The sequence below is a fragment of the Suricata suricatta genome, chromosome 17 (assembly GCF_006229205.1).
Source record: "Suricata suricatta isolate VVHF042 chromosome 17, meerkat_22Aug2017_6uvM2_HiC, whole genome shotgun sequence".
In the NCBI taxonomy this organism is placed as follows: domain Eukaryota; kingdom Metazoa; phylum Chordata; class Mammalia; order Carnivora; family Herpestidae; genus Suricata; species Suricata suricatta.
The window spans coordinates 16,030,835-16,057,202 of NC_043716.1; the positions used below are offsets into that span (position 1 = coordinate 16,030,835).

The window sequence follows — 26,368 nt, forward strand, 5'->3', positions numbered from 1 at the left end:
ATAAGCAAACACCCCCAACAAGCAAAACAAGTACTACAGTGTAAAAATATTAAAAAAAAAAAAAAAAAGAAAACCCTCACCTGCATAAATGAAAGATTGCACACAAAGAACTCACATCTTTTCAAGCTTCAATAGTAAATATTCTGCTACTATGTGTTAAATACTGCATGGTTTGCCCAAGCTAAGATGAAACCACATCATGAATCAATAAGCATTTTGCATTTTCTTACATTATCTACTCAAAGTCATGCCTATACACCTCTAAACATTTCATTAAATCCAATTATACAGCAAACACTCCCAAAATAAACTTAGATTGTATTGCAGTTTCACTTAACAGTATGTAAAATGCTGTGTTGTGACAGGTATCAACTATCCATTAGATACTGAATCAATTTTTCTTAAGCACTACTAACTGCTTGCTTTTCTTGAAGCTAGATCATTCTGAAAATTTCCTGTTAGACCTATGAGTGCAAACATATGGTATCTATCCTTCTCTGCCTGACTTATTTCGTCAAGCTTAATTTTGACATAAGGCCGTTTTCACCCAATCTACTGACTTTAGAACCCCAAGGAAAGTGCTACTCCATATGGAGGTGGCAAACAAGTTTCAAGGGGTGCTAATCTCAATTGGTAGTGGCTCCTGTAATAAATAGGATTGGGAAACATCCTGCCGTAATATGTTACTAAAGTATGGGATTTGTTTTTATTTTTAATAAAATAAATGTGCTTTCCTTTCTTTTCTTTTTTTTTTTTTTTTTTGGTCTATTATATTGAGATAAAATTCACATACAGTTCACTCATTTTAAATGTACACTTTGGGGCACCTGGGTGGCTCAATTGGTTAAGCATCCAACTCTTGATTTCAACTCAGGTCATGATCTCACGGTTCATGAGTTCGAGCCCCACATCAGTCTCCAGGCTGACATTGAGGATCTTGCCTGGGATTCTCTTGCACGTGCTGGCTTGCTCTTGCTCTCTCTCTACCCCCTCCCTCCCCTTTCCCCTCCCTCTCCCTCTCTCTTTCTCCCTCTCTCTCCCTCCCTCCCTCCCCTTCACCCCTCTCTCTCAAAATAAATAAATAAACTTTAAAATGGACATTTAAATGATATTAATCTTTAGAGAGTCATGCAACAATTATTTTACATTTTTCAGCCCAAAGAAGAAAGTCTGTACCCATTTCCCTTCTTCTCCCAGGATCTAGAAACTACTAATCTACTTTACCTATTCTGGACATTTCATTTGAATGGAATCATATAACATGTGTTCTTTTAAGAATAGTATCTTCCACTTAACATTATATTTTCAAGGTTTATCAATGTTGTAATGTGTATTAGTACTTTATTCTCTTTTTTACTGCCAAATAATGTTCCATTGTTTGCAAATACCATATTTTATTTATTCATTAGTCAACTGATGGACATTTGAGTTGTTTCCACTTTTTAGCTATTAATGAATGTATGAATGCTGTGACCATTCACATACAAATTTTGGGGTGAACTTATATTTTCATTTCTTTTGGGTTTATAGAGGAATGTGCTGTAGAGTAACTCTATGTACTGTTTTCCACAATTGCATGTGCTTCCTTTTTAAAAGGAAAAAAAATCTTTCTAGTAGTGGACTTTGATGCCAAGATTCAAATATTTCAGAAAAATTTTGATCTCTGGACCTTAACCACAGAATTGGTTAACTATGACTCTCTCTCTGTAGTCATTTCTCTGACTTCAGAGATTGGGTTTGTAATTACCCCATGTCTACTTCTAAGAGAGAAGCAGCTTCTACAAAGAAATAAGTGAATCTGTGTTGTGTTGTTGGAGTAAACTCCAGTGATGTTTAAGTCCACACAGCACTGAGAAAAGATAACCCTTTGGCAAATTAGACCCAAGCATGTATTGAAGTTGTGCAGTGAGAGAGAGAGCAAGAGCAGAAAAAATTTATCACACAGAAACCCTTTTCTGCAAGCCTCTCAGTATATGGGAGAATCAGACACATCTGCTACTGTGGTGGCCAAGAATGCAGCTTAGAGAGTTGAAAGAGTTTTAGGTTCAACTTTCCTCTGACTCTCCCAGCCCTTGCTTCTTTTGCCTTTCATGTAGTTTAGAGAGAGCGATAGAACAAAATCTGACATTTAGAAAGGTAAGTGGAGATTTTTCCCTTTCCTGTTCTTTCTTTCTTGTGGTAGATGTTTATAGTCCTGATTTAATACAAATGACTTCCAAAGAATAAATTATATTTCTGATAATTTTAACAACTGAAAAGAAACTAGTAGTAGAGCCCATATTTTTCCTTGGTTTCCTCACAGGGTGCGGTATATCTTGAATGTCACTCGAGAGATAGATAACTTCTTCCCAGGCGTCTTTGAGTATCATAACATCCGAGTATATGATGAAGAGGCAACGGATCTCCTGGCATACTGGAATGACACTTACAAATTCATCTCTAAAGCAAAGTGAGTAGCGGTCCCACACACATATTCTGCTCTGTGTTCTTGTGCACCATCCATGGCTGAGGCCTGGAGCTGTAGATTACTTGCTTGACTGTGCTCAAGGAGAAGGAAGTAAAGAGAAAAAGGACACTGAGGTTCCTTAATTTTAGGGAAGAGCTGACCAGTGACTTCATGCTTTTCCTATAAGTAGATGAAGCCCCTGGAAGAAGATCACCTCGTGTTGACTATTTCCATTGAGCACAAAATTAGAGAAAATAAACTGAAGCTGCTGCAAAAGAAATAAGAATGAGAGAAGGAAGAAATTCTTAATGAAGTACTTAAGTTGTCGAGGTGGACATTTGAAAGTTGTGTAATAGAAATTGCCCCACACAGGTGGAGTACGGAGCTCTTCTTCCTGAAGACAAGAGGAGACGCCTAGTGGGGTTTGGGAGTCTTTTGTCATTCTTTTTACTTTATTTTAATGGTACTCTAAACAGTGAGATTTTTCTCTGGCCCGTCTTTTCATGTCATCTTTAAATTGGTCCTTTTAGTGAAACTATTTAATTGTATTTAGTGTTTAGTATTAATATGTCAGCACCAATGTTTTTTTTTAAGTCCCCGGGGATTTCCTTGCCAATCCTACATAGTCCTTCAATAGAAAGGAACTGTAAATGAGCATACTGGCCATGCTGCCCTACTCAAAGGTACCACATCCAAATCATCCATGCAGATGAGAAGCACTTCTGTTTTTAAAGTCCTCCTTCAGACAGATAACCATATGTTTGCACTTATAGGTCTAACAGGAGAAACCTAATGGAGGACCAGGGGGAGAGGAAGAGGGAAGGAGAGTTGGGGAGAGAGAGGGACGCAAAACCTGAGAGACTATTGAATACTGAAAACAAACTGAAGGTTGAAGGGGAAGGGGGAGGGGGAAAAGAGGTGGTGGTGATGGAGGAGGGCACTTGTGGGGAAGAGCACTGGGTGTTGTATGGAAACCAATTTGACAATAAACTATTTAAATAAATAAATAGATAAATAAATAAATAAAATTTAAAAAATAAAGTCCTCCTTCAGCAGTGATTCCACATCTCTCTGCAGAACCCCCATACTCAAGAGAGGAAGTCTTTCCTCTTAGTTACCCTGAATCCTCCTATACTGGCTTTGAGGTCATACTCTCAGTCCGCGTAGCCTGCACCTGAGTCTTGAAGCCTATGAAATTGTTCTCAATAATACCACTCATGGAATGCTTATTATGTGCCAGGTACTTTACCCATATTCTCTCGTGTAATATTTTCCAAAATCCAGAGAGGCCCATACCATCATCCTTTTGTACAGATGACGACAGACTGTAGAGATGAAGTTCCAAGAGGTTAATAAGCAACAAGTGGTGAAGACAGGACTTGAACCTGAGATCATGTTGATTTTGGAGTCCACCTAGTATATAGGAATAGTCTAGTTCCTTAAGCAAAGAAGACTGGAAAAGACTAGGTGAGTTGTCAGCCTAGAGTTCAGGTGAGGCCCCCGTCTTAGTGAAAGGAAAAGCCGATTTCGGCAGGGCTGGGACTGAGGTGAGATATGTGAGGCACCCAGGCTGCATGTGAGCAGGCCCTCCTGCTCAGGCTCATGCAGGTGTGGTCAGCGTCTGAGAGTGAGTGCTGCCTCAAATGGCCCCCTGGACCCCTCATGTGTTTCATCCAAATCAGGGCCTTGAATTCCAGACACAACCTACAAATGAGTGGGTTTAGGATTCCCAAAGTGATACCAGGCTTAATCTAGACAACCCAGCTCAGTGAGGGATTGGAGAGGTAGAGGAAGTATGTGGCCAAAACTGAAAGGTGAAATTGGATTAGGTGAGAACTCACTTCACATCTTTTGAGTATGTGAGTTACAAGCCATCCACTTAAAAAGCCCAGCTCAAAATGAAGAAATGCTTTTATGGGGGTGGATTTCATAATTGTATTTTTCTTAAAAGTATCCAACTTGAGCACCTTCAAAGCCTGCAAGTATATACCTGAAATCTGATGTCAGAGCTTGATGGGAAAATATAGGGCACATGTCTGAACTCATATTTGAGTCACTATGTACTGTAGTTTAAATGTAAACCCTGTGGTGCCATAAACAAAACAACATCCTAGTCACTTGGGGTCATCTAAGCACACAGAGCCATACAGCTGCACCAACCTAAGGACTCCAAAATTTTGCCTGTAAATGATGGATAGGAGGTTATTCTTACCTTCCTTTTGAGACCGTTATTCCATAGCATTATCACCAACCATTCTCTGCATTCCTATCACTTATTGCACTTATTTTGGTACAGAACCTCATGCCTCCTTGCATTGTACTTAACTCTTCAATGTGTATCTCCAACAGAAGAATTACAAGCTTCTGGAAGGAAGCTTGTCTAAAACAGTAAATGAGTGAATAGATTTCCCTATTAGGCCATATACTTTCTTGTTTTTTACTTATTGAAATAGCCATGTGGGAAGGATTTTTTTTAGCCTATGTATACCAGTGAAAAGAGTAACCATTCTTTTTTCTGTATTTTAAAATATTTCTACATAACAGCTGACAGGTCTAACAGCAGACCCATAAGTTTGTTCATCATATATTTAGTAAATATTTAAAGGCTTACTTTATGCAGACGTGTTATTAATAAGCAGAAGTAGCATAACTGAGTTACGTTTATAGCCAAGGTAATGAGCTCTGGCATGTTAAGACTGAAGGGTTTTGTTTGTTTCTTAGTGTCACTTTCTGGTAACTGTTTTCTCTGTCTTCCACTCCATTAAAACAACAGGTAGTTAATCATTCCACCCTCCTCACTAAGAAAGTCACATGGTGCATCACCTGGTCCCATCCAACCTCACAGATGGTCTAGCCAGTCCCTAGACAGAACACAGTGGTAGTGTGGTAAAAAATAATATCTAGGACTTCATCTGAGTAAAGAGGAGGGTTAGTTTCATTTGATTTGTACTTTCCTCCAGGGACAGAACCCTTACCAGAGCTTGAACTGGAAGCAACTCAGAACATTTGGGTGAATTAGATTAATCACTGTCACACTTGTAACTCAAAGAGTGTGCCAGCCCTGAAATATGTCCCTGGGGCTGTGTGGGGACTGGCCTCCAAACACATAAAATGGAGTCCAGTCTCTTAAATTGAAAATTCTTCCACTTAACTGTGACCAACTGTCATTGCAGTTACCATTTTGAATTTTAATTATCTGTTTCTCCCACTGAACCCCCTACCCTATAGAAGATTTACTTATCTTTGCATCCCAGGACCTTGCACATTATCTTACATATGGTGATTGCCTGGGAAATGTTTGCTGAACAAATTTAAAAGGATTAATATTAACATTGAATATTGTGTGAGCACACTAGAATTGCCTGCCATCCCTGTACATATGACTACAGATGTATACAAGTGCACTAAGGTGGGATGGATCAAATGAAAACGGAAGGGCGGCGGGAGACTTGGAAACATTTAGAACCTACCTTTTAAAATGTACTCACTATTGTGGTTTTCTCCTTACTCGGTCGCCCAACCTAGGAAACATGGATCTAAATGCCTTGTGCACTGCAAAATGGGGGTAAGTCGCTCAGCCTCCACTGTGATTGCCTATGCAATGAAGGAATATGGCTGGAATCTGGACCGAGCCTATGACTACGTGAAGGAAAGGCGAACAGTGACCAAGCCCAACCCCAGCTTCATGAGACAGCTGGAAGAGTACCAGGGCATCTTGCTGGCCAGGTGAGTCCCACAGTCACTTTTCTCAGATCTTCCCTCTGTTATGCACCCTGGGCCAAGGTACAATGTCCTTCCCTGCAGCTAGTTTGCAGCCTACTTTGGATATGGGGTACATTTAGAAACTTGAAGCTTCTCTCAGTCTAGTTTTTAAAAAATAAATACTAGGGGTGCCTGGGTGGCTCATTGGTCAAGCGTCTGACTTCATCTCAGGCCATGATCTTGCGGTTCGTGGGTTTGAGCCACACATCGGCTCTGTGCTGACAGCTCAGAGCCTGGAGCCTGCTTCCGATTCTGTGTCTCCCTCTCTCTCTGCCCCTCCCCCGCTCGCTCTCTGCCTCTCTCTCTCAAAATAAAGACATAAAAAAAAATTTTTAATAAGTACTAGTTAAAAAAAATAAGCATTTAAAATTAGGTTTTTAAAGACATTTAAACTAAAAGGTGGAAATACTGTTCTCTTACTTTAGTTCTCAATTAGGTGCTGATTATCATAAACATTTCTCAACATTGTCTAAGGCCAGATACAGCTGCCTTATCGAAATGGATAGTTATTGCTTCCAAAGAAATGCTAAGCATAGATGAAATTCTTAAAAATTTTTTGGCCCATTCTTTAAAAATAAAAAAAAGTGCCCACTGCTGTATTTTAGGCATTATTTTTTTTCAGTGCTTGGCTTCAGTGAGCCTTCTCCAAAATTTTGGTCATATGATAAATCAGATTTGGGGTATGAAGGTACTTCCCAGAAATAGTTCTCTTGTTTTCTTTTTAAAAATCTTTTAATCTGGTTTTGCAAACAATGCAAGGAGAAAAATCATGTTTAAGTTCAGTACCCACATATAGCAGTCAACATTATCTTACATGTTTCTCCAGGTCTTACTCTTACCACATATATTGATGGATATTTTTTCACAAAAGCTATTTTTCAGTCTACCTCTTCACCTATTAAATAAGTCTTTTTTTTCTTTTTTGAACTATAACAAAACATATTCAGCAGTTATACTGCTTAGCCATCATTTAACCATTCTTCCTCCACCTGCCCCCACCCCAGCTTTATTGAGAGAGAATTGATCTCTAACATTTGTAAGTTTAAGGTGTCCACTGTGTTGATTTGATACATTTATATATTGCAAACTGATTATCACCATACCATTAGCTAACATCTTCATCCCTTTAACATAATCACCATTTTTTTGTGTGTGGTCAAAATATTTCAGATCTCTCTTAGCAATGTTGTAATATGTGATACAGTATTCTGAGCTATAATCTCCATGATATATATTAGATTCCCAGAATCTGTTACTCTTATAATTGGAAGTTTGTACCCTTTGACCAGCATCACCCCATTTCCCCCATCCTCCACCCCCCTAGTAACCACTACTCTATTCTTTCTCCATTTGGCTTTTTTAGATTACACATATAAGTGATACTGCCTTCATTGCTTTTAGAGAAACAGATTCATATATTAAACTGGATTTAAGCTGGATTTAAACATCGATTTTCTGAGATGCCACATGGTAAAGTTCTGTGGAGTGCTAGATTTTGCTTTGTTTTTTCAATGTGGGCATAGTCTAGGTGGTTTTGTTCAAATGAAGGCACAGCTGCCTAGAAGCAGTTGGGGCTGGTGCCAGAGTTTGCCTCCAGTGAGTCTCATGACTGGCCTGTATTTCCCCTGAACAAAATGTTAAATAGCCTTCCAGCCTATCCAGGCAGAGGGACCACCCGCTCACTCCCAAAGTATTGTGAAAATGTGGCCACAGCATAGCATTATGGCTTCCACTAAAAAAAAACCCCTCCCATTTACTCAGTACTTGGCATGATTTCATCAGAGCCATTCTTTTAGGAGGCTGGGAAGATACTCATGTCTCCTCCACTTAAAAAGAATTTATAGGTCTTTGGGGCCAGATTTTGATGACATTTTTAGATTAGATCAGAAGGTGGGACATAGCAGTTCTTTTTGGCACTAGGAAGAGGCATCTGAGGGCTGGATGAGACATAAATATTGTGTGTTCCCAGACACACACATGACGGATGTCAGGCAGTGTCCTCACGTGACCCACTGAGAGCAAGGATACTATCTGTCCTGCCAATTTCAGTATTTATTCTGGAATCCCAGGCTACTGCAAGCTGTTGGGTTGGGTTTTTTTAGCGTGTGTGGTTTTTCTTAGATGTTAAAGGAACTTCAGAAAAATCTTAAGATGAGGATAAGAAGGGCAGCATGAACCCACAAATCACACTGCCGCTTCCTTTCCATTTCTGTTCCATCCTGCCTTCCTGGGCTTGATTCATGGAGGGAGAAGCAAGCCCTGGGAAATGAGAAAACCACAGAATTGGAGTCAGTGGATCTGGTTTCCATCTCTGGTTCATCCCCTTGCCACAACTTTGAGAAGTTACTTCACAGTTCTGATCCTGACCCCACCTAAAAAATGAAAATCAAGAACCCTATTTCACAAGGTTATTTTTTTTTAATGTTTTATTTATTTTTGATACAGAGACAGAGCATGAGAGGGGGAGGGGCAGAGAGAGAAGGAGACACAGAACCAGAAGCAGGCTCCAGGCTCTGAGCTAGCTGTCAGCACAGAGCCTGATGCGGGGCTCGAACCCACGAACGTGAGATCTGACCTGAGCTGAAGTTGGAAGCTTAACCGACTGAGCCACCCAGGGGCCCCTCACAAGATTATTATAAATAAAAATGTGTATAAATATATACTCTCTACTGGTAAGGGTTATTCTAATTGGATTCTCATCATCTCCTTTCTCCAAGGCTCCCAGAAAACAGACATATGCATGTGCCATTTATTTCATCCTCCTTCGACAACCCACAGACACATTAAATCCATTAGAAATTAGAATGGGGGGCGCTGGGTGGCTCATCTGGTTAAACATCCAACTCTTGATTTGGATGACTCAGGTCATGATCTCATGGTTCGTGGATTCCAGCCCCACATCAGGCTCTGTGCTAGCAGCGTGGAACCTGCTTGGGATTCTTTCTCTCCCTCTCTCTGCCCCTCCCCACCAAACATTTAAACAAAAAGAAACTAGACTAGGAAGTGGTCATGGGATCTGGATTTGTAATGTTTTCTGGATTTTAAGATCTGGAATCTAGTTTTAGGGGTTTCACATAGGCTGCTTTCAGCTGCAGGTAGTGGAGTACCTCCATCAGTTGGTATTTCAGCAAGAAGCCACATACTCAGATTAGGATTATTTGAGAAGGGTTTTTATAAGGTGACTTTTTACAAAGGTTTGGGATTGTGGTGGAATCGAGGGACTTGCATCAGCAGAGCTGTTTGGTAATAGCTGCTAGGCCCAAAGAGGGAAGGAGCGGGTACTAGAACCTGGAAGGAGACTCCTGAAGCAAAAGTACTTTCAGAGAGGAGAAATAACCTTCAGTCACAGGACATGACCAGCCCAAAGTGCCCCTGCAGAGAGGGAGGTAGGGGAATAAGTGACCTGCCCCTACTCTCCTCCCTCCAGACTGTCTCCTAAACCAAATCAGGCAGCCTCCACCAGTCAGGAAAAAGTGAGAGTGCCTGCTGGGTGTACATCCTTTAGGATCTGCAATCTCTGGTGTGTTGTTAAGAAATAGCACTTGTAGACTGCTGCCTAGCTGGCTGCCAAGTGAATTGGGCCCAGCACACTCTCGCCTGGCTATAGAGTGCTACTCCAGGACGTGCCTCTTAGAAGAGCAAAGGTAGAGCAGCCCCAGACTCCTGGAACTGCCTGAAGCTCTGTCAGTTGCCTTGCAGCTTACTTAGGTAGCCAGGAGAGGAAAGTCCTTAGAAAAATCCCACCCATTGTGTTTGCAATGAAATCCATTTCCTGTAGAGGTGGTTTGATCTTGTATTCCACATCTTCTCCCAGAAAGCACTTGGTGGTTTTCCCAAAAAGATAGAGCCTGATCCTAGCATTCTCTCGCCCCCTGATTGTCTAGAGTGGTACTGGGTCCTTCACTTGGCGTGGCAGCCTCCAGTTTGAGGGTATTAGCTCTCAGTACGTTGATGTCTTGGTAGAAGAGAAGTTTACCAAAGTGACACCAGGCCCCTTGATCAGATGTGAGGGTATGGGCCAACAGTGGCCACCTGTCTGAAATGCAAGGGACTTTTTGCATATTTCAGTATGTCTTTAGGAGCCTAAGGAAGGCTAATATTTAATATAATCCTTTAGACCTAAAAGGAAGGGTGTCATAAAGCCACTGATAACTGTTTATATCTAACTTTATTTTTTCTGTTGTTATAGAGAGAGAGGAAAAGGGTGTGTGTGGTGTGCATGTGCACACGTGTATATGTGTGTGTGATGACACCCTCCGTTAAACTGCCAACATCCTGTTTGTTATGCTGTACTCTGATCATGCAAGTATCTGGCAGATTTATGTTCCATTAGACAAGTTCAGATTTCAGGCATTTGCAAGCTAGACCATGTGTCTATGAGATTAGGTTCCCGTGTACAAGGAGCAGAGAAGAAACACTGGGTTGTAGCCAGGGAGAGGTCATGCCAATGTCTTCATGGATGTCAGTTCTGATTCTTTGAACCCCTGTCACCAGAGAGGAGGCAGAAATGTCTTTTACCCTCACCAGCTTTGCTGGTGGAGACATTGAAGTCTAGTTAGCTGGTGCACAGTGGTCAGTCAGCAGGAGGGAACCCAAGAATGCACTCAATTCACAATTGAGATTTAAAGGATTTTCTTAATAGTTTTTAGTGAAATAACCTTTTGTTTATGTTATTTTATTTTTGAGAGAGAGGGAGAGAGAGAATCCCAAGCAGCTCTGTGATATCAGCACAGAGCCCACCCAGTGTGGGGCTCAAACTCACGAACCATGATATCATGTCCTGAATCGGATGCTCAACTGACTGAGCCACCCAAGTGCCCCTTCAGTGAAATAATCTTAAAGCATTTAGGACCACACACAACACACAGAATATGCTCAGTTGGTGCTTCTTCTCTTTCTTCTTCTTTTTTCTACAGGCTATCCCATGCCCTAAGAAGTAACCATAAACAGTCTGATTTTACTATAACTGATACTTCATTTTTAGCAGTATTTTCCTCTATATGACTTTCTCAAACACGGTTAGTGCTTTACCAAACATGTAACAAGAAGAAAGCAAATTGGAAGCAAGAGAATGGGAAATTATATGCATCCTTGTTGTTTAGATTTCCTTACTATTCATTTATGAAGTAAAAGGCCAAATTCTTGCCCAGAATGACCCAGTTACCTTATGTGTGTCAGTGTGTTTATGTGAATACAAATTTAGGTCCGAGGTCACTCAAGGGAGAAAAGAACCTGAGACTTCTTTGCATCATCCAGGCCACAGACCAACTCCGAAGTTCTTTTTGGCAACTTGTTTACTTGATGCCTACCTGAAATAGATGGAAGGAGTCAGCTGAATTTAAACATTAACAGTTTAAAATAATAAATGTGATCTAATGTCTTACGTCTATCCTGCCAATGATGGAGCATCATCAGAATAAGCTGGCTTGGGAAAAGGCAGCACTGGAAAACAGTTTGGTGTTACCGATGGTACATGTATGCCCTGTGATCCACCTTTTCTGCTCGTATATATAGCATCTTTTAGAAACCAACGTGTGCACCAAGTACAGGTGCACATGGCAGTGCTATTAGTAGTAGCCAAAACCGTTCACCAGCAGATGGATAAACTGTGGCATATTCATCATACTCTGAAATTATAGCTATAGACATTGATGAATCTTATTTTTTATTTTTTTTACTGTTTCTTTCTTTTAGAGAAACTGAGCAGAGGAAGGGCAGAGAGAGAGGGAGACACAGAATCTGAAGCAGGCTCCAGCCTCTGAGCCATCAGCACAGAGCCTGACGTGGGGTTCAAACTTACAAACTGCAAGATCATAACTTAAGGCGAAGTCGGGCGCTCAACTGACTAAGCGACCCAGGCTCCCCTGATGAATCTTAAAAACAGTGTAGGCAAAAAGCAGTTACAGAATAATCCATACATAGAGTATGATTTCATTCTGTAAGTTCACAACATGCAAAACTAGGCAGCTTATTAAGAACACAATGTGTAGGGGCGCCTGGGTGGCTCAGTCGCTTAACCATCTGACTTTGGCTCATGTCATCATCTCGAAGTTTGTTGGTTCAAGCCCAGCATTGGGCCCTGTGCTGACAGCTCAGAGCTTGGAGCCTGCTTCACATTCTATGTCTCCCTCTCTCTGCCCCTTCCCACTCAAGTTCTCTCTCTCTCAAAAATAAATGAACATTTAAAAAAAAAATTTTTTAAAACAACATGTCAACACTATAAAGAAGATGGTAAGTACAAAATTCAGGACAGAATTTACGAACCTCTGAGGTGGGAGGAGGAGGAAGGGAGCAAGAAGGGGCCCTGGAGTAGCAGTGCTTCAAAGGCCATGGTAATGAGAATCTTGTTGGTATCAAAGAGCTGCCCACCACTCTCCCTGCTGGTGCTGTTGCAAAAGTGAAAAAGGCAGCAGAATCAGACCTATCTTTCGACTGGGATTTTTCCTTTTTCCTTTTTCCTTTACCAAGAAAGTATCAGTTTAATTCCAAAGCCCTGACCTAATATTTTCTGATGTCTATCTCCCCCAGGAAAAGAAGGAAATCCCCGCTGAGAGGTGTTGGTGCAGGTTTGAACATCCTCATGATGGGTGAGGGATAGAAATTGGAGAACAAAGGCATTTGTAGGTCAGGAAACAAGAGTGTCCAGATAGAAAAGAAACTTTAAGGGAAGCACATTGGCCTCTGTTGATCCCAGTACACTTTAGACCCCACCTATCCAACTCTTCAGCTTGCCCCTCCCACAGTCATTCACTCGTTTGCGAAGTGTGGTATGTTGTCTCCTCCTAGGGGTGGCTAGAGTTCATGCAGCTTGGAAAGAGTGAAAACCCTACCTTCCTCCCAGCTATTGATTATAGTTTGTCTTCGTAAGCAGAATGACATGTTCCCTACTCAGAAAAGCAGCCTTCTGCTGTGCAGGCCTGAGTCAGAGAGAGCCCCACCCAAGCCACAGCCAGACAGGGGGAGCTGAGAGCAGGTGCAGAGCTGAGAACAAACAGGGGTTCACATTAGTGCAGGCGCATGACTCGGCAGAGATTCACAGGCAGGCGTGGCCCTGAGCCTGCGGTAAAAATTGTTTTGGGCTGTTTCCCATTCCACCCTGCAGTTAGGTAACTCTTCATCAACTTTAAGTCATGGAAACCACACCCCTCCATGCCATATCCAAGGACCTGTTTCCTGGGCAGGTGATTCTTTCCAACCACAGGGCCACCTTTTTCTTTTTGACTAGGGCATTGGGAATTGTGCTCCCTTGTTAGAGAATATAGTTTGAACTAAAATCTCATCCCATCAGACCTCCATAAAAATGAGCTAAAGAATGGATATGTGTGTGTGATCTTCCTTTGGACCACCTGCTTTTCCAGGTGTCACCTCAGCTTCATGATTTTTATCCAGAGAGAAGAAGCCTATACTTTATGTGTATCCTCTTCCGTTCTGTTACCAACCTTTTTCTGGGGATTTACTAGCCTCATCTTTGCTTTCTAATTCAAGAAACATTACCACCCTCCTCACATTTCTCTTTCAGGGATTATTTGTATCAACTCTGTATCCTAATTATGAGGACTTGGAATGAGCTCCAAAGAATATTTCTCTTTGTATTGCTTAGATGCTGTTTTGTTTTAGTTTCCACCACCACTCCCCAGTTATTAATGTTAAACATGTTCATTATTTTTAAATTTTAAAACTTACAGAATTATAGAGTAAAGAAAGTAAAGCCCTCTCCAGAAGCCTTCCTTGAAAGAAACCCTGTTACCCATTTGATGATGTACCTCCAAATGTTTTCCTGTACTTATTCGAGCCTGGGAACCACCTGTTCCAAATGTAGTCAGCATGCTCTTTCACTTATCTTGGACAGTGTTCTACTCAAGTACCTGTAGCATGTGGATATGTGGACTATAATTTAAGTAAATCCTCTTTTTGGGGCACCTAAGTGGCTCAGTTAGTTGGGCATTCGACTTCAGCTCAGGTCATGATCTCATAGTTTGTGGGTTTGAGCCCCGCATCAGGCTCTGTGCTGACAGCTCAGAGCCTGGAACCTGCTTCAGATTCTGTGTCTCCTTCTCTCTCTGTCCCTCCCCTGCTCACACTCTGTTCGTTTTCTCTCTCTCTCTCTCTCTCTCTCTCTCTCTCTCTCTCTCCCTCCCTCCCTCCCTCCCTCCCTCCCCCTCTCCCTCTCCCTCTCCCTCTCCCTCTCCCTCTCCTTCTCTCTCAAAAATAAACATTAAAATTATTTAAATCCTTTTGTGTTTGTGTCTGTTTAGCACCACAGCTGTATCATTGTGCACCTATAGGAGTATTTCCCCAAGGAAAGTTCTTAAAGGAAGAATTGCTGGATAAAGAGTTAAATTTTGAGAGCTATTGTAAGATCTTACTCAAAGTTTCTAGTTTCCATTCCTACCAACTGTATGTGAGAGGTTTGTCTGGCTATGCCATCATCAACACTGGCTGTTAACCATTTTAGCTCTTGTCAGTCTCTAATAGGTAAAATATTAGATCTCATATTCGTTTCTGTTGTTTTGCTTTGATTCTGTATTTTGCTGTTAGCTAAATAGAGCATTTTTAAACTTTATTTTGAGAGAGACAGCTATGAGTGGGAGAGGGGCAGAAAGGGAGACAGAATCCCAAACAAGTTCCAGGCTGTCCACATGAACCCGACTTGAGGCCCGATCTCATGATCATGACCTGAGCCAAAATCAAGAGTCAACCAACTGTGCCACCCAAGTGCCCCAAATTGAACATCTTTACAAATGTTTATTGCCTACTTCTTCCATTGGGTGTTAACAAAGCATTTTGCACGTTAAGGTTTGATATTCTCGGGGAGCAATTTCCTAGGAGGGTGTTGGTTTATTTCACAAACCAGAGTGAGGCATTTCCTGTGTATGTCCTCCACAGCAAACAGCGACATAACAAGCTCTGGAGATCTCATTCAGATAGCGACCTCTCAGACCACCACGAACCTATCTGCAAACCAGGGCTAGAACTCAACAAGAAGGAGATCACCACTTCAGCAGACCAGATTGCCGAGGTGAAGACCATGGAGAGTCACCCACCCATACCTCCCGTCTTTGTGGAACACGTTGTTCCACAAGATGAAAATCAGAAGGGTCTGTGTACCAAAGAAAGAATGATCTGCTTGGAGTTTACTTCCAGGGAATTTCATGCTGGACAGATTGAAGATGAATTAAACCTAAATGATATCAATGGATGCTCATCGGGGTGTTGTCTCAATGAATCAAAATTCCCTCTTGACAACTGCCATGCATCCAAAGCCTTAATCCAACCTGGACAGGCCCCAGAAATTGCCAACAAGTTCCCAGACTTAACAGTGGAAGATCTGGAGACAGATGCACTGAAAGCAGATGTGAACGTCCACTTACTGCCTCTGGAAGAATTGACGTCTCGCCTGAAAGACCTTCCCATGTCCCCCGATCCTGAATCACCAAGCCCCCAACCCACTTGCCAGGCTGAAGTCTCAGATTTCAGTACAGATCGCATTGATTTTTTTAGTGCCCTAGAGAAGTTTGTAGAGCTTTCCCAAGAAACCCGGTCTCGATCTTTTTCTCACTCGAGGATGGAAGAACTGGGTGGAGGAAGGGGTGAAAGCTGTCGACTCTCAGTGGTAGAAGTAACCCCTTCCGAAGTGACAGCCGATGACCAGAGAAGCAGCTCTTTGAGTAATACTCCCCATGCATCTGAAGAATCTTCGATAGATGAGGAACAGTCAAAGGTAAAAACTGTCTTTATAGTTTTCTACCTAATGCAGTTCTCTTTGAAGATAAAATATTTGGGTTCTGCTATGTTCATTTTATTTTTGATGTTGCTAAACATTTAGGAAGGCAGTGTGGAAAAAAACTGTGTGGTCCAGACTTTCCTTAAAAACTTAGGGCTAAAAAAATTTTTTTAATCCATTCCCTTTTGAGAAACTTATCTTCCAGAATTCTGGTGTTTGGGGAAGCATTTCTTTTTTTTTTTTTTTTTTTAATGTTTGTTTATTTTTGAGAGAGAGAGAGCATGAACAAGGAAGGGGCAGGAGAGGGAGACATAGAATCGGCAGCAGGCTCTAGGAGCTGAGCTGAGCTGAGCTGTCAGCACAAAGCCCGACGCGGGGCTCAAACTCACAAACCATGAGATCGTGACCTGAGCTGAAGTCAGAGGCCTAACAGACTGAGCCACCCAGGCCCCCCTGGAAGCATTCCTCAGAGGAGATGTGGGAAAAAGGGATTAGTCGAAACATATGTCCTGCCTGCACAAGGAGAAGTCCCCTCCCTGGGCCTCTGTGGTTCAAACCAGATCTCACCAATAAGACTAGACATGCGTGAATAGTTGTTAGAGTAGCAGCCGATGCTGAGTTCTTGATGATGATGCTATTAATGTTTCTGGATTGTTCCTCATATCAGACCCTATAGTACCTAAGACTTGAGGGATGGTTTGGGGAAATGATTGAGAGCAGACAGAATCCCTGGATTCTTTTCTGTATCATATGAGCTCTTAGGAGCCATTTCAGTCAGACCAGGGAAAGAATTACTGTGTATCATCAGTTCTTATTCTCACACTTACTCTCATTTTGACACTTCTGAAATTGAGATATAGCTTAAAAACAATAATTGTATCTTAGATCAATATAATACAGTAGTAGGGAAGTAAATAATGACAGATTTACTCTCACCTACCAGACTTCAGTTAATGATGTCAGTGGGGCTGACTATATTTTTGACAATATCTAGCTACTTACATTTACCATCTTGTCCGTTACTCATCTTTTCTTTCAGCTACCCCAGGGCATTCATTGCCTCTGCTTCTGTCTTCTTTCTACTGGGAAATCAGAATGCTTGAGCTCTCCTTTGGACCAGTGGGTGTAGTAGCTCTGACAGAAATAGCTTTTCTGCAAAGTCCCTGGTCATATGAGCACTCTCCTCACAGCCCATGCACACACTGGGCTCGCTGTGGCTTCTCTCCCAGTCTTGGCTAGTTTACCTCTGCCTGATGTCCCAGCAGATTTCTCCCAAAGGCATAACTGACCTTGTTAGTTTGTACTAGCTCTGACTTTCTCTTGAAGGAGAAAGACCAAAACAATTCTTAGGGAAATATTATATGTTGAAGGCTTATAAAAATTTTAACAAAGTAGATTGATGGCTGTCATGCCATTTTAAGATATGTCCAATGGCCATTTCCAGATTTTGAAATTCTTACCTTTTTTTTCCCCTCATAGGATTTGATTTTGTATTAGCCAGTTTTCTTTTGCCTTGTTCTAAATCCATGTAGGAATTTGTAACTGGTAGAACAGTGAAATGTCAGAAAGGCAGTTTCTAAGTTTGCGCCAGCATATGACTGTATAAGCCAAGTAAACCTTTCCCAGAAGGAGCCATGTGAACTTGGAAATTGTGTGATCAGGTACAGAGTGCCCTCATGTTCTGGAATGCTACTGCCAGGAGGTGCAGTGGGAGGATCAGGAAGAAAGCTGGCAGGACAGAGGAGAGGAGGGAGCAGTGAGTCTCCAAATCAGGCATCAGATGAAAACCTCATCCATCTCGCCCTAACACTGGTCATGTTGAAGGTAGCCACTGAGTCCTTGAATGGAACTTCTTTTCTTAAATAAGGGTAGAATCAAACTGGAAGTTGAGGGGCACCTGGGTGGCTTCGTCAGTTAGGCATCTGACTTCAGCTCAGGTCATAATCTCGTGGTATGGGAGTTCGAGCCCCGCGTCAGGGTCTAAGTGGACAGCTCAGAGCCTGGAGCTTACTTCAGGTTCTATGTCTCCCTCTCTGCTCTCCCCACTCACGCTCTGTCTGTCTCTCCCAAAAGTAAATATTTTTTTAAAAATTTTAAAAAGAATCAAACTGAAAGTTGATAGGCCAGAAAAATATCATCCACCTCCAGTATGGCCTAAATCCAGATGGCTAATGGTCTTAGGGAAGTAAGGATTACAGGAACCTCCAAGGCTATCTGTTGTTCATTTTTGAGGAAGATGCTGGGTCAGAATTCTGTTTGAGTAAACAGTACAGATTTTTAGAAAGCCAGGATTCAACCTGTAACTAATTTTGTATCTCTGCCTTTAATGAATCTGTATTTTTCTTGTACAACAAAACAGATGGCCAGAGGACAGTCCCAGACATCTATGATTTGTGTACTCATAGCCAGAAGGTTCTCCTGGATTAGAAGATTAATAAGCAAAACATCTGGCATTTTTAATTAGACTGCACTTTGCCATAACCATCTCACTGTTTTCTCCCCAGGCAATCTCAGAACTGGTCAGCCCAGATATCTTCATGCAGTCTCACTCAGAAAATGCAATTTCAGTCAAAGAAATCGTCACTGAGATTGAATCCATCAGTCAAGGAGTCGGACAGATTCAACTGAAAGGAGACATACTGTCCAACCCATGCCATACACCAAAGAAGCACACTGTCCATGAGCTGCCCCTTGAGAAGGCCCAGGCCCTGGAGAACACACCTGGAAACCTGGAGCAGAATGAAGGTTCCTACACAGCCCAGGCAGAACTCGCCAAAGACTCAGGGAAGTGGGACCTAGAAGGCTGCCTGACTACACACTTACCCACCACAGAGTTGGAAGAAGAACAACCAGCTGAGGACGAACAAGAACTCTGGGGCCCAGGGATGCACCCAGGTGCCAAGTGGTGCCCTGGGTCTGTGAGGCGAGCCACCTTGGAATTTGAAGAACGCTTGCGGCAGGAGCAAGAGCACCATGGTGCTGCCCTTGGTTGTACCTCATCGTCCATCCGCAAGAATTCCAAGAATGAGTTTTCTTTGGCAGACCTAGCACCAAAAGGGAAGAGTGATGAAGCTACCCTAGAACATTCTTTTGTTCCCAAAGAACCAGAGATTAACAAGGGCAAAGGGAAATGCAGTGGGTCTGAGGCTGGCTTGCTGCCCCATTCTGAGCAAAATGCCATTGTTCCAGCACCTGAGCTGCTGGAGTTTCAAGAGCACCCGGGGTCAGATACTAGAACAAAGCCAGAAGGAGCCCTGAAGGATTTGAGGACTGTGGTTTCATGCCAGGGGTCTGAGTCACAGGCAGCCCCCCTTTTCCTTCCCAAGAAGATCGAAGTCATCGAGTATACCCACACATTTACGTCACCCAGTCACACTGAGCCAGGGGATGAAAGAGTCACCTGTGAAAAGAGTGGGGAGCAAGGACTGAGGAACGTGAAAATGGAGAATTCCATCACTGGATTCCTCTGTACACTGGATGAAAATCTGAACAGGACTCTGGGCCCCAACCAGGCTGCTGCTCTGCACCCGACAGCGCTACCTCTGCCTCATTCCTCCTCTCCTGAGCACGACAGTTCCACCAACCTGACCTCCACCCTGAGCAGCCCTGAAGACTGGGACAACGGCCTGTCAACAGCACTGGAGACAGGAGCGCCTTTTGTCAGTCACATGGCCCATGTTCCATCCGCCAACTTGGATTACACACATTCCCAGACTGTAGTTCACCTGGAAGATTTCACACAGCAAAGCAGCACCACAGATGATGAGCCCTCTTCAGAGCAGGGCAGCTGGGAAGGTGTTCAGGACAGCACCCCCTCCGGAGGCAGCAAAGTTCTGTACGAGGGCTCTCTGTTAAGAAGTGAAGACCTAAGCAAACTTGGTGATGACATCGGGGAGTTACAAGAAAAACTGGACCAGTTACCTATAGCCCGTCAACCCCTACATCGCTCTAGGAGTGACAGGGTGAAGAGTGTCAGCCATAGTCCTGGTGTGGTGAAGGAGCGCACTAAAGAAATCGAGTCCCGAGCGATCTGCCAGGCCGAGCTCACCAAACCAGCCCAAATGCAGCATTCAGCTTCCCTTGCCAAGTTAGGTTACTTGGACCTCTGTAAAGACTGTTTATCAGAGAGAGAGCCTGTCTCCTCTGAGCCCCCTCATCTCAAACTGCTTCAGCCCTTCATCAGAACAGACTCAGGCATGCATGCCGTGGAGGCCCAGGAGTCCTCAGAAAACCCAGTTGCCCCCCAGGACCTAGAGCCCACCAAGTATTTTATAGAGCAACTCAAAACTACGGAGTGCATTGCCCAAAGCAAGCCAGTGGAGAAGCCTGTCATACAGTATGCCAAAGAATTTGGTTACAGTCAGCAGTGTTTGCTCCCCAGGGCAGAACCTGAATTGACTAGTTCTGAAGGAGGACTCCCTTTGCTACACGCCCAGGGACTTCAGCGTGCAGGACCGGCTCCCGGGCTGGCTGTGGCGCCCCGTCAGCAGCACGGCAGAACTCACCCCCTTAGGAGACTGAAAAAAGCAAATGATAAAAAACGGACAACCAACCCCTTCTATAATACCATGTGACCCTGAGCCTACACATGTGACTTTCTAAATGAGATGTTTGTAAAAGGGGCAGGTGTAATATGTAAGGAACATGCACTTTATTGGTTAATTTTATAATATTTTGGTCATTTTACTGTTCCTGGCGCATGCAGGGTTATGGGGTTTTTCTCTGTGTATGTGTGCGTGAGAGATCGATTTGGACAGCAAGATCTTTTTATCATTTTTTATTTCTAGAAAATTCAAACCTCAAAAAATACTCATTTTCAAAGAGCACCTTTATTTAAGGCAAATTGCTGTTTTTCAATCAGCTCCCACCGGCTCCTCCTCATTTTGCCCTCTGAGAACAAGCTTGTTTGGGGAAGGAAGCAGATGGGGAGGGTGGGGAGGAAGTTGGGTATTGGAAATGTCCCCCACCCCCGCCCCAGGCCTGTGTGATGATGGTTTGGTCTTCAGACCTGATGCCTGGGATTGGGCCCAATCTCTGAGCCTTGAGCCCCGCCCACCACTGCGGAGTTTCCCCAGTGGGCAGGTTGCACTGTGCTGTCAGAATCCACTTCTGGTATTCCAGACTATATCATCACGGAATGGCACGGTGGTGGCTTTGTGAACTTAGCAAGCAAATAGTTTTTTTTTTTTTCCCAAGCACATAATTTTTAAATTTAAGGTGAACCCCAAATGAAATCCGAGAGATCCTGTGTAGAGGGACACATGCGAAGAGGAGGAGACATTGCGGCCCGGTATCTTCTGGGTCAGTGGGCTCCACGAAGGCGGTCAGCCTGGCCCTCCCTGCCAGGAAGGACGCTCTGCAACATCCTTTCAACCAAAACATAACGGGGACAGATTTGAAAAACAGCAATTGAAAGTCAGTGTGTTCTTGTAAAATGAATACATTACATAGGGTTTTACCACTTCCATTACTTGAATAATTCTGTGGGCCTTCTGAGGTTAATGGCCATATTTTTTTCCAATTTACTTTCTCCCTCATGCTGTTTCTTCAGTGCTGCCTTTTTTTTTTTAATTTCATAGATGATATTTGAGTTGTTACATTACCTACATATAACCTCCATTGAATGCAAAGTTTTCTTACCGATGTTATCACTGTTAACACTTGACATGGAGGGTTTTTTTTCCCTTTTCCTGGAAGATTTGTCATTCTCTAGTTTATACACAGTATTTATGTACATAGTGTTGTCACTTTCTTAACAGTGTTTTGTTATTGATGTTGTAAGATCTTTTTTATTTTATTCTTTTTAAGGAGTGAAGCTGCAACTGGAGAACACACAGCACAGAAATAAAACTGATGGGTGTTGGTAGGAATCTGCAGAATATGTTGATGGTGGTTTTAATTGTTTAAATGGAGACTTCTAATCGCCAGCTCCTGCCAAATTGTGCGTTAGTTACTTCCTCCTGAGAAGAACCCCTAAAGGCTCCATTAGATCACAGTTTAACTGAAGGCTGATTTCTCTTTGAGACTGAAATCCCAAGGTGGGTGGTTTGCCAGTAGCTGAACCACAGCCAAGGAGTCCAGGAGTGTTTCTGCTGGCCCAGGGTGAAGCTTCTCATGGATTGGGCTGAAAGGTTGCAGGGAGGCCCCCCGCCAGGGGCAGGCACCCACTGTGACCCCATTTAGGATGCTGCTGCTTTGCTGCTATTGTGGAGATCTTAACACAGAAGTGCTTGCCATAAACAAGCCTGTTTCAGCTTCTTACAGGAAGCATTTAGCCTGAAACACCCTCTGCAGCTCATCAAAACTGAAGAGGTTTGCAGATTTGCTTTTGTTGTCTCTAGTTGATTCCACCTGGCTCAGAGATTGACCAAGTACAGAGCTGGGTTTTGGTTCATCACTGCACAGAGAGGAAAAGGCAGATAGATGCCTAGACTGTCAAGGCAATGTCAGAGGCCGCAGTTTGGTGGGGGCAGGTAGCAGGGTGACCTGCAGGAGAGAGAAGATGGACTGAGGCCATTCACAGGTGCTCCCGGGGAGCTGTGAATCCAGTTGCTATGTGGAAACCATGGTTGGGTCTGACATCACTGCCAGGAGGTGGATTGGACAGAAACCTTCTGCTCTAGTGTCTCCGTGATGTAGTAATTCTGTGTACCTGAATAGTTTCCTTACCTGTTCAAATGTATCATCCACATGGATTTGTGGTGCCTGGATATTTAATGTGTTGTAAAGTGTTTCTGTTAGGTGGTATGTACCAGTATGAGGAGGCTTGCAAGACAGGGTATGAATTTCCAGGGCTTATCCATCTGAACAGCCCTGTCTTGTTGAGGCAGTTCTACCACCACCATTATAATGGGGAAAGGACCGGAAGTTGTGGGGGTGGGGAGAGAAGGATTTGCACAGAGGTGAAGAGAGTGGTGCCCACTCATTAACCCTTTGAAATGGTGACATCCCTCACATTAAGAAGTACAAGCAAGATCAACAGTATTGTACTGTTCTCTTTCCTCCCCTACAATCATGTTGAAAGCTCACTATCCCTGCTTTAAGTAACAACAAAAATGGGGAAGAGATCCTCTAATGCTGTGAAGACTTTTTTGAAAAGGAAAAGGAAATAGTCTTGTTCTGCCTTTTTTTTTAATTACATTTTTTATCATTTACTTTACCTGCTTAAATAAACATCCTCCACACAGGGCCTGTAATTCACCCTTGCCACGGGGTTTTGCCAGCCCTCTTAAAACTCCCACAGCTGAGTGTTCTTGTGTTATTTGCATAGCTGAGCGGTGTCCAGGGGAAGTACATGATGAGCTCTCAAGGACTTTTCGGACTTTCTTGTCTTCAAACTTTTTGATAATCTTGGATGGCCTATTTCCCTTTTCTGTTCATAGAAGACAAGCTCAGACCTGGAACAGCAGGTCTGGTAGATGGACAGAGGAGTAGAAAAAGTCTTGACCTCTTGCTCAGTGCCTCTCTTTATCTTTTTTTTGAAAGCCACCATAGTCTGGCTCTCAAGTTACTCTGGAGGAGCGAGTGAGTGTGTATGTGTATGTGCGTGCACACACACAATATAAAGAAACATTTTGGTGCAGGGGGTAAAAGCCCCAGGAGCACACAACTTTAGATCTGTAATCTGGAGGGTTACCTAGTCAATAGGAAGGAGAGAAACCCCCACCCTTCCTGGATCTTAGAAACACTTAGGAGTAGTAGTATATGCTACAGCAAAACTAGAGTGCCCGAGTGGGGTAATCATCTCTCAGTTCGGTTCCCTTCCAGATTCTTAACGTTCGGGATCATTCTTAGTATCCCAGCTTCTTCAGGCTCTTTATCTAGCATTTTACTGGTTCTATACCTTTATCCCAACTCTTTCTCATTTGGGGAACTACCATGCACTCCAAGGACAGCCTGAGGATGACAGCCCAGGCTCTGAGGTCCCCTCCTGCTGAAGGGCCTCAGACAGTTACTTTTGGATAGACCTGAAGTTTCTGAGACATAGCAGCTCACGGAAATATTCGCCCTCTCCATCTGAGGATTTCAGTTTTAAAGTGATCTAAGCATGTTTGGTAAAGATGTTTTTGTGGGAGTTGTTTTCTTTTAAGAAAGAAAGCATTATGCAAAGAGGGTCACTTTTAAGGGCATTTAAATTTTTTTAAATAAAGCCATTCTTTGGCTCTTTTTGACAACTATTTGTGGATACTTTGTTTACATTGTGATAATTAAAACATGCATCACCTTGATAGCCACTCAGAATCCTCCAGGCACCCAACCCTGGCTGTCCTGTGAGTCCTGACACACAGCAAGGCCAGAGTGGTCAGCCGGCAGGGGTAGATGGGGAGGACCTGGAGCTGACTTTTCCATCTCTGTCCTGCACTCCTATTTTAACAGTCTTTATGGAAATCATCATTTCCTCAGTGATGGTGTGTCTTAACAGTGATAGTTATAACGGTGAATGGCTAGTGTCCTTTTTGTCCAATTTTGTTTTGCTTTTTGATGGTAGATGAACTTCTAGCTCAGCACCAGTCCAACTTGAAGGTATTTTGGACCTTGTTTTCTCTTCTGGACTAACAGGTCAAAGGCATGTATTAGGCATAAATGTATTTGCTGCCTCAACTCACCTGACACCCATATTAGGAAAAAGCCTGCCACCAGAGCAGGAAGCTACACACTCCTAACTCCTGTCCCAGGGCTTTGGGGTTCCTTGATGCCATGGAGAGCTATTGCAAGGTGCATCCGTACTTTTCCAGCCTGGAAGTGGAGGGGACTGGTCCTGGCTCCTGCGATGAAAAGAAAACCAGCCTCACTTTCTCAGTGCCCCAGAGGTCTAGGACAGGATTTCTAAACTGGAATCATCTCTCATTGGCTTCAAGATGCCTCAAAGGGTATATCATTAGTGCTGCCATCTGTGTCCTCACAGCGACACTGGTGGCAGTGTCCTCATATACATGTGGGGCTAATACCCAGGGCTTAATTCAAGCTGATGACCCAGTCTGAAAACTGGGTAACTGGCCCTGACATGATTCTCAATCAACAGGACCACAGGGAATTGTTTGGTTTTTATGTTTTATTGCATTTCGGTTTGCCTGGCATAGCTTGAGGTGCCTTTTTTTTTTTCTTTCTACTTTATTTTGTAGGACTTGTTCTAAATGTAGAAAATAAGTCCAAAAGATTCTCCCACTGACTGTTATCTTTGCCCCAGGCCAGTCCAAACTTTTATGCTCACATTTTATTAAATAAAGCAGGTGCTCCCTGGAATCTCTGGGACCTTTCTGAGGCATTTGAAGCAGAATATAGAGTGGTCTCATCTCCTTCCTTAATCTTCCTGGTGGTTGGGATGTTCCACTTGTATCATAGATTTTTTTTTTATTACTGATGTGCTCTGCTGTTTTTAAATGTGAACTTGTGCGCAAATGTGCGGATTCAATGTTCTTGTTACAGATTAAATAAATTTTTATTTTGAAGATGAAACGTGTACTTGATCAACAAAAGTGGGGTGGTGCTGGAGCTGGTGAAGGGATTGCAAGAGAACACTGATGATAAACGTGTATCGATTCTCACTGATCTCCATCATGCACATGCTTAAGAGTCAGCTGAGCTCTGGGGCAGGAGGGGTGGGAATCTTAACTTTCTACCTCCCACAAAATAAAGACCGGGTGGGAAATGGAATCACTAAAGATCATTTCAGACATTGTGGTTCCAATCAAGAGACCAAGCTGGGAACTTGCTTGGTCACCTGAATATTAGGAGAATGAATAAGCAAAGGAACCAAAAATTTCTCTGCCATGTGTGGTACAGAGTGACTGCTCTGGGACAGCTGCTGTGACCTGTCCCAGCAGGGACTAGATTTCCTGGATGGCTGACCTCTCTGGACATTAGTGAGCTAGAGCTCACAAACCTTCAGCACAAGCCACATCAGCTTACTAAGTGGTTTCTAGAAATGGGGTATGACTTTCTAAAGAAGTACAAGCTCGTTATAACCCCCTCCTGCCATTAGAAGCATTGAATGTCAATGGTGGAAGAAAGGAGATGGGGTCACCTGGCAGTTCTCTAAAGCAGGAAAGTTGTGGGAGGAGATATTCTCCACTTCTCCCACTCCAGAGACCCTTCGGGAGCTATTTAGTGATACCACTTATCATATACAAGACAGCACTGCTGTCTAGGGAAAGTTCAGTTTCCAAAATGCTAACAATGTGCTGAAGTTTCCAGACGAAAACACTGCCTTGAACTAAGATTAAGTCTGCCTGCTGCATTCTGAATCATCCCAAATCAAGTAGAAAGGCCACATCACTGGTCTCTGGCTGAAGTGCCAGGGTGCACGATGATGAAGGCAAGGTCATTTCACAAAATTTTCTTGGGGTACCCAGAGTCACCAACCTGTCTAGATAACTTCAGGCTTTCTGGCCAAAGCAAACGGACCAAATCATGTCTAAATTGCCAGGCCACCTCTT

The 26,368-nt window shown here is 43.1% G+C and overlaps 1 protein-coding gene across 4 annotated transcripts in view; it reads left to right on the top strand.

Annotated features, from left to right (window-relative positions):
- The window catches only part of SSH2 (slingshot protein phosphatase 2), a 251,906-nt gene extending 226,518 nt beyond the window's left edge, over nucleotides 1-25,388 (top strand). For all 4 annotated transcript variants that reach the window (XM_029927242.1, XM_029927240.1, XM_029927244.1 and 1 more), the window contains 4 exons: nucleotides 2,303-2,449; nucleotides 5,972-6,172; nucleotides 15,095-15,929; nucleotides 18,437-25,388. In XM_029927242.1, the coding sequence (XP_029783102.1) occupies nucleotides 2,303-2,449; nucleotides 5,972-6,172; nucleotides 15,095-15,929; nucleotides 18,437-20,506 (3,253 nt within the window). In that variant the 3' untranslated portion in view covers nucleotides 20,507-25,388. The remainder of the gene's footprint in view (nucleotides 1-2,302; nucleotides 2,450-5,971; nucleotides 6,173-15,094; nucleotides 15,930-18,436) is intronic.
- Nucleotides 25,389-26,368: the final 980 nt, after the last annotated feature.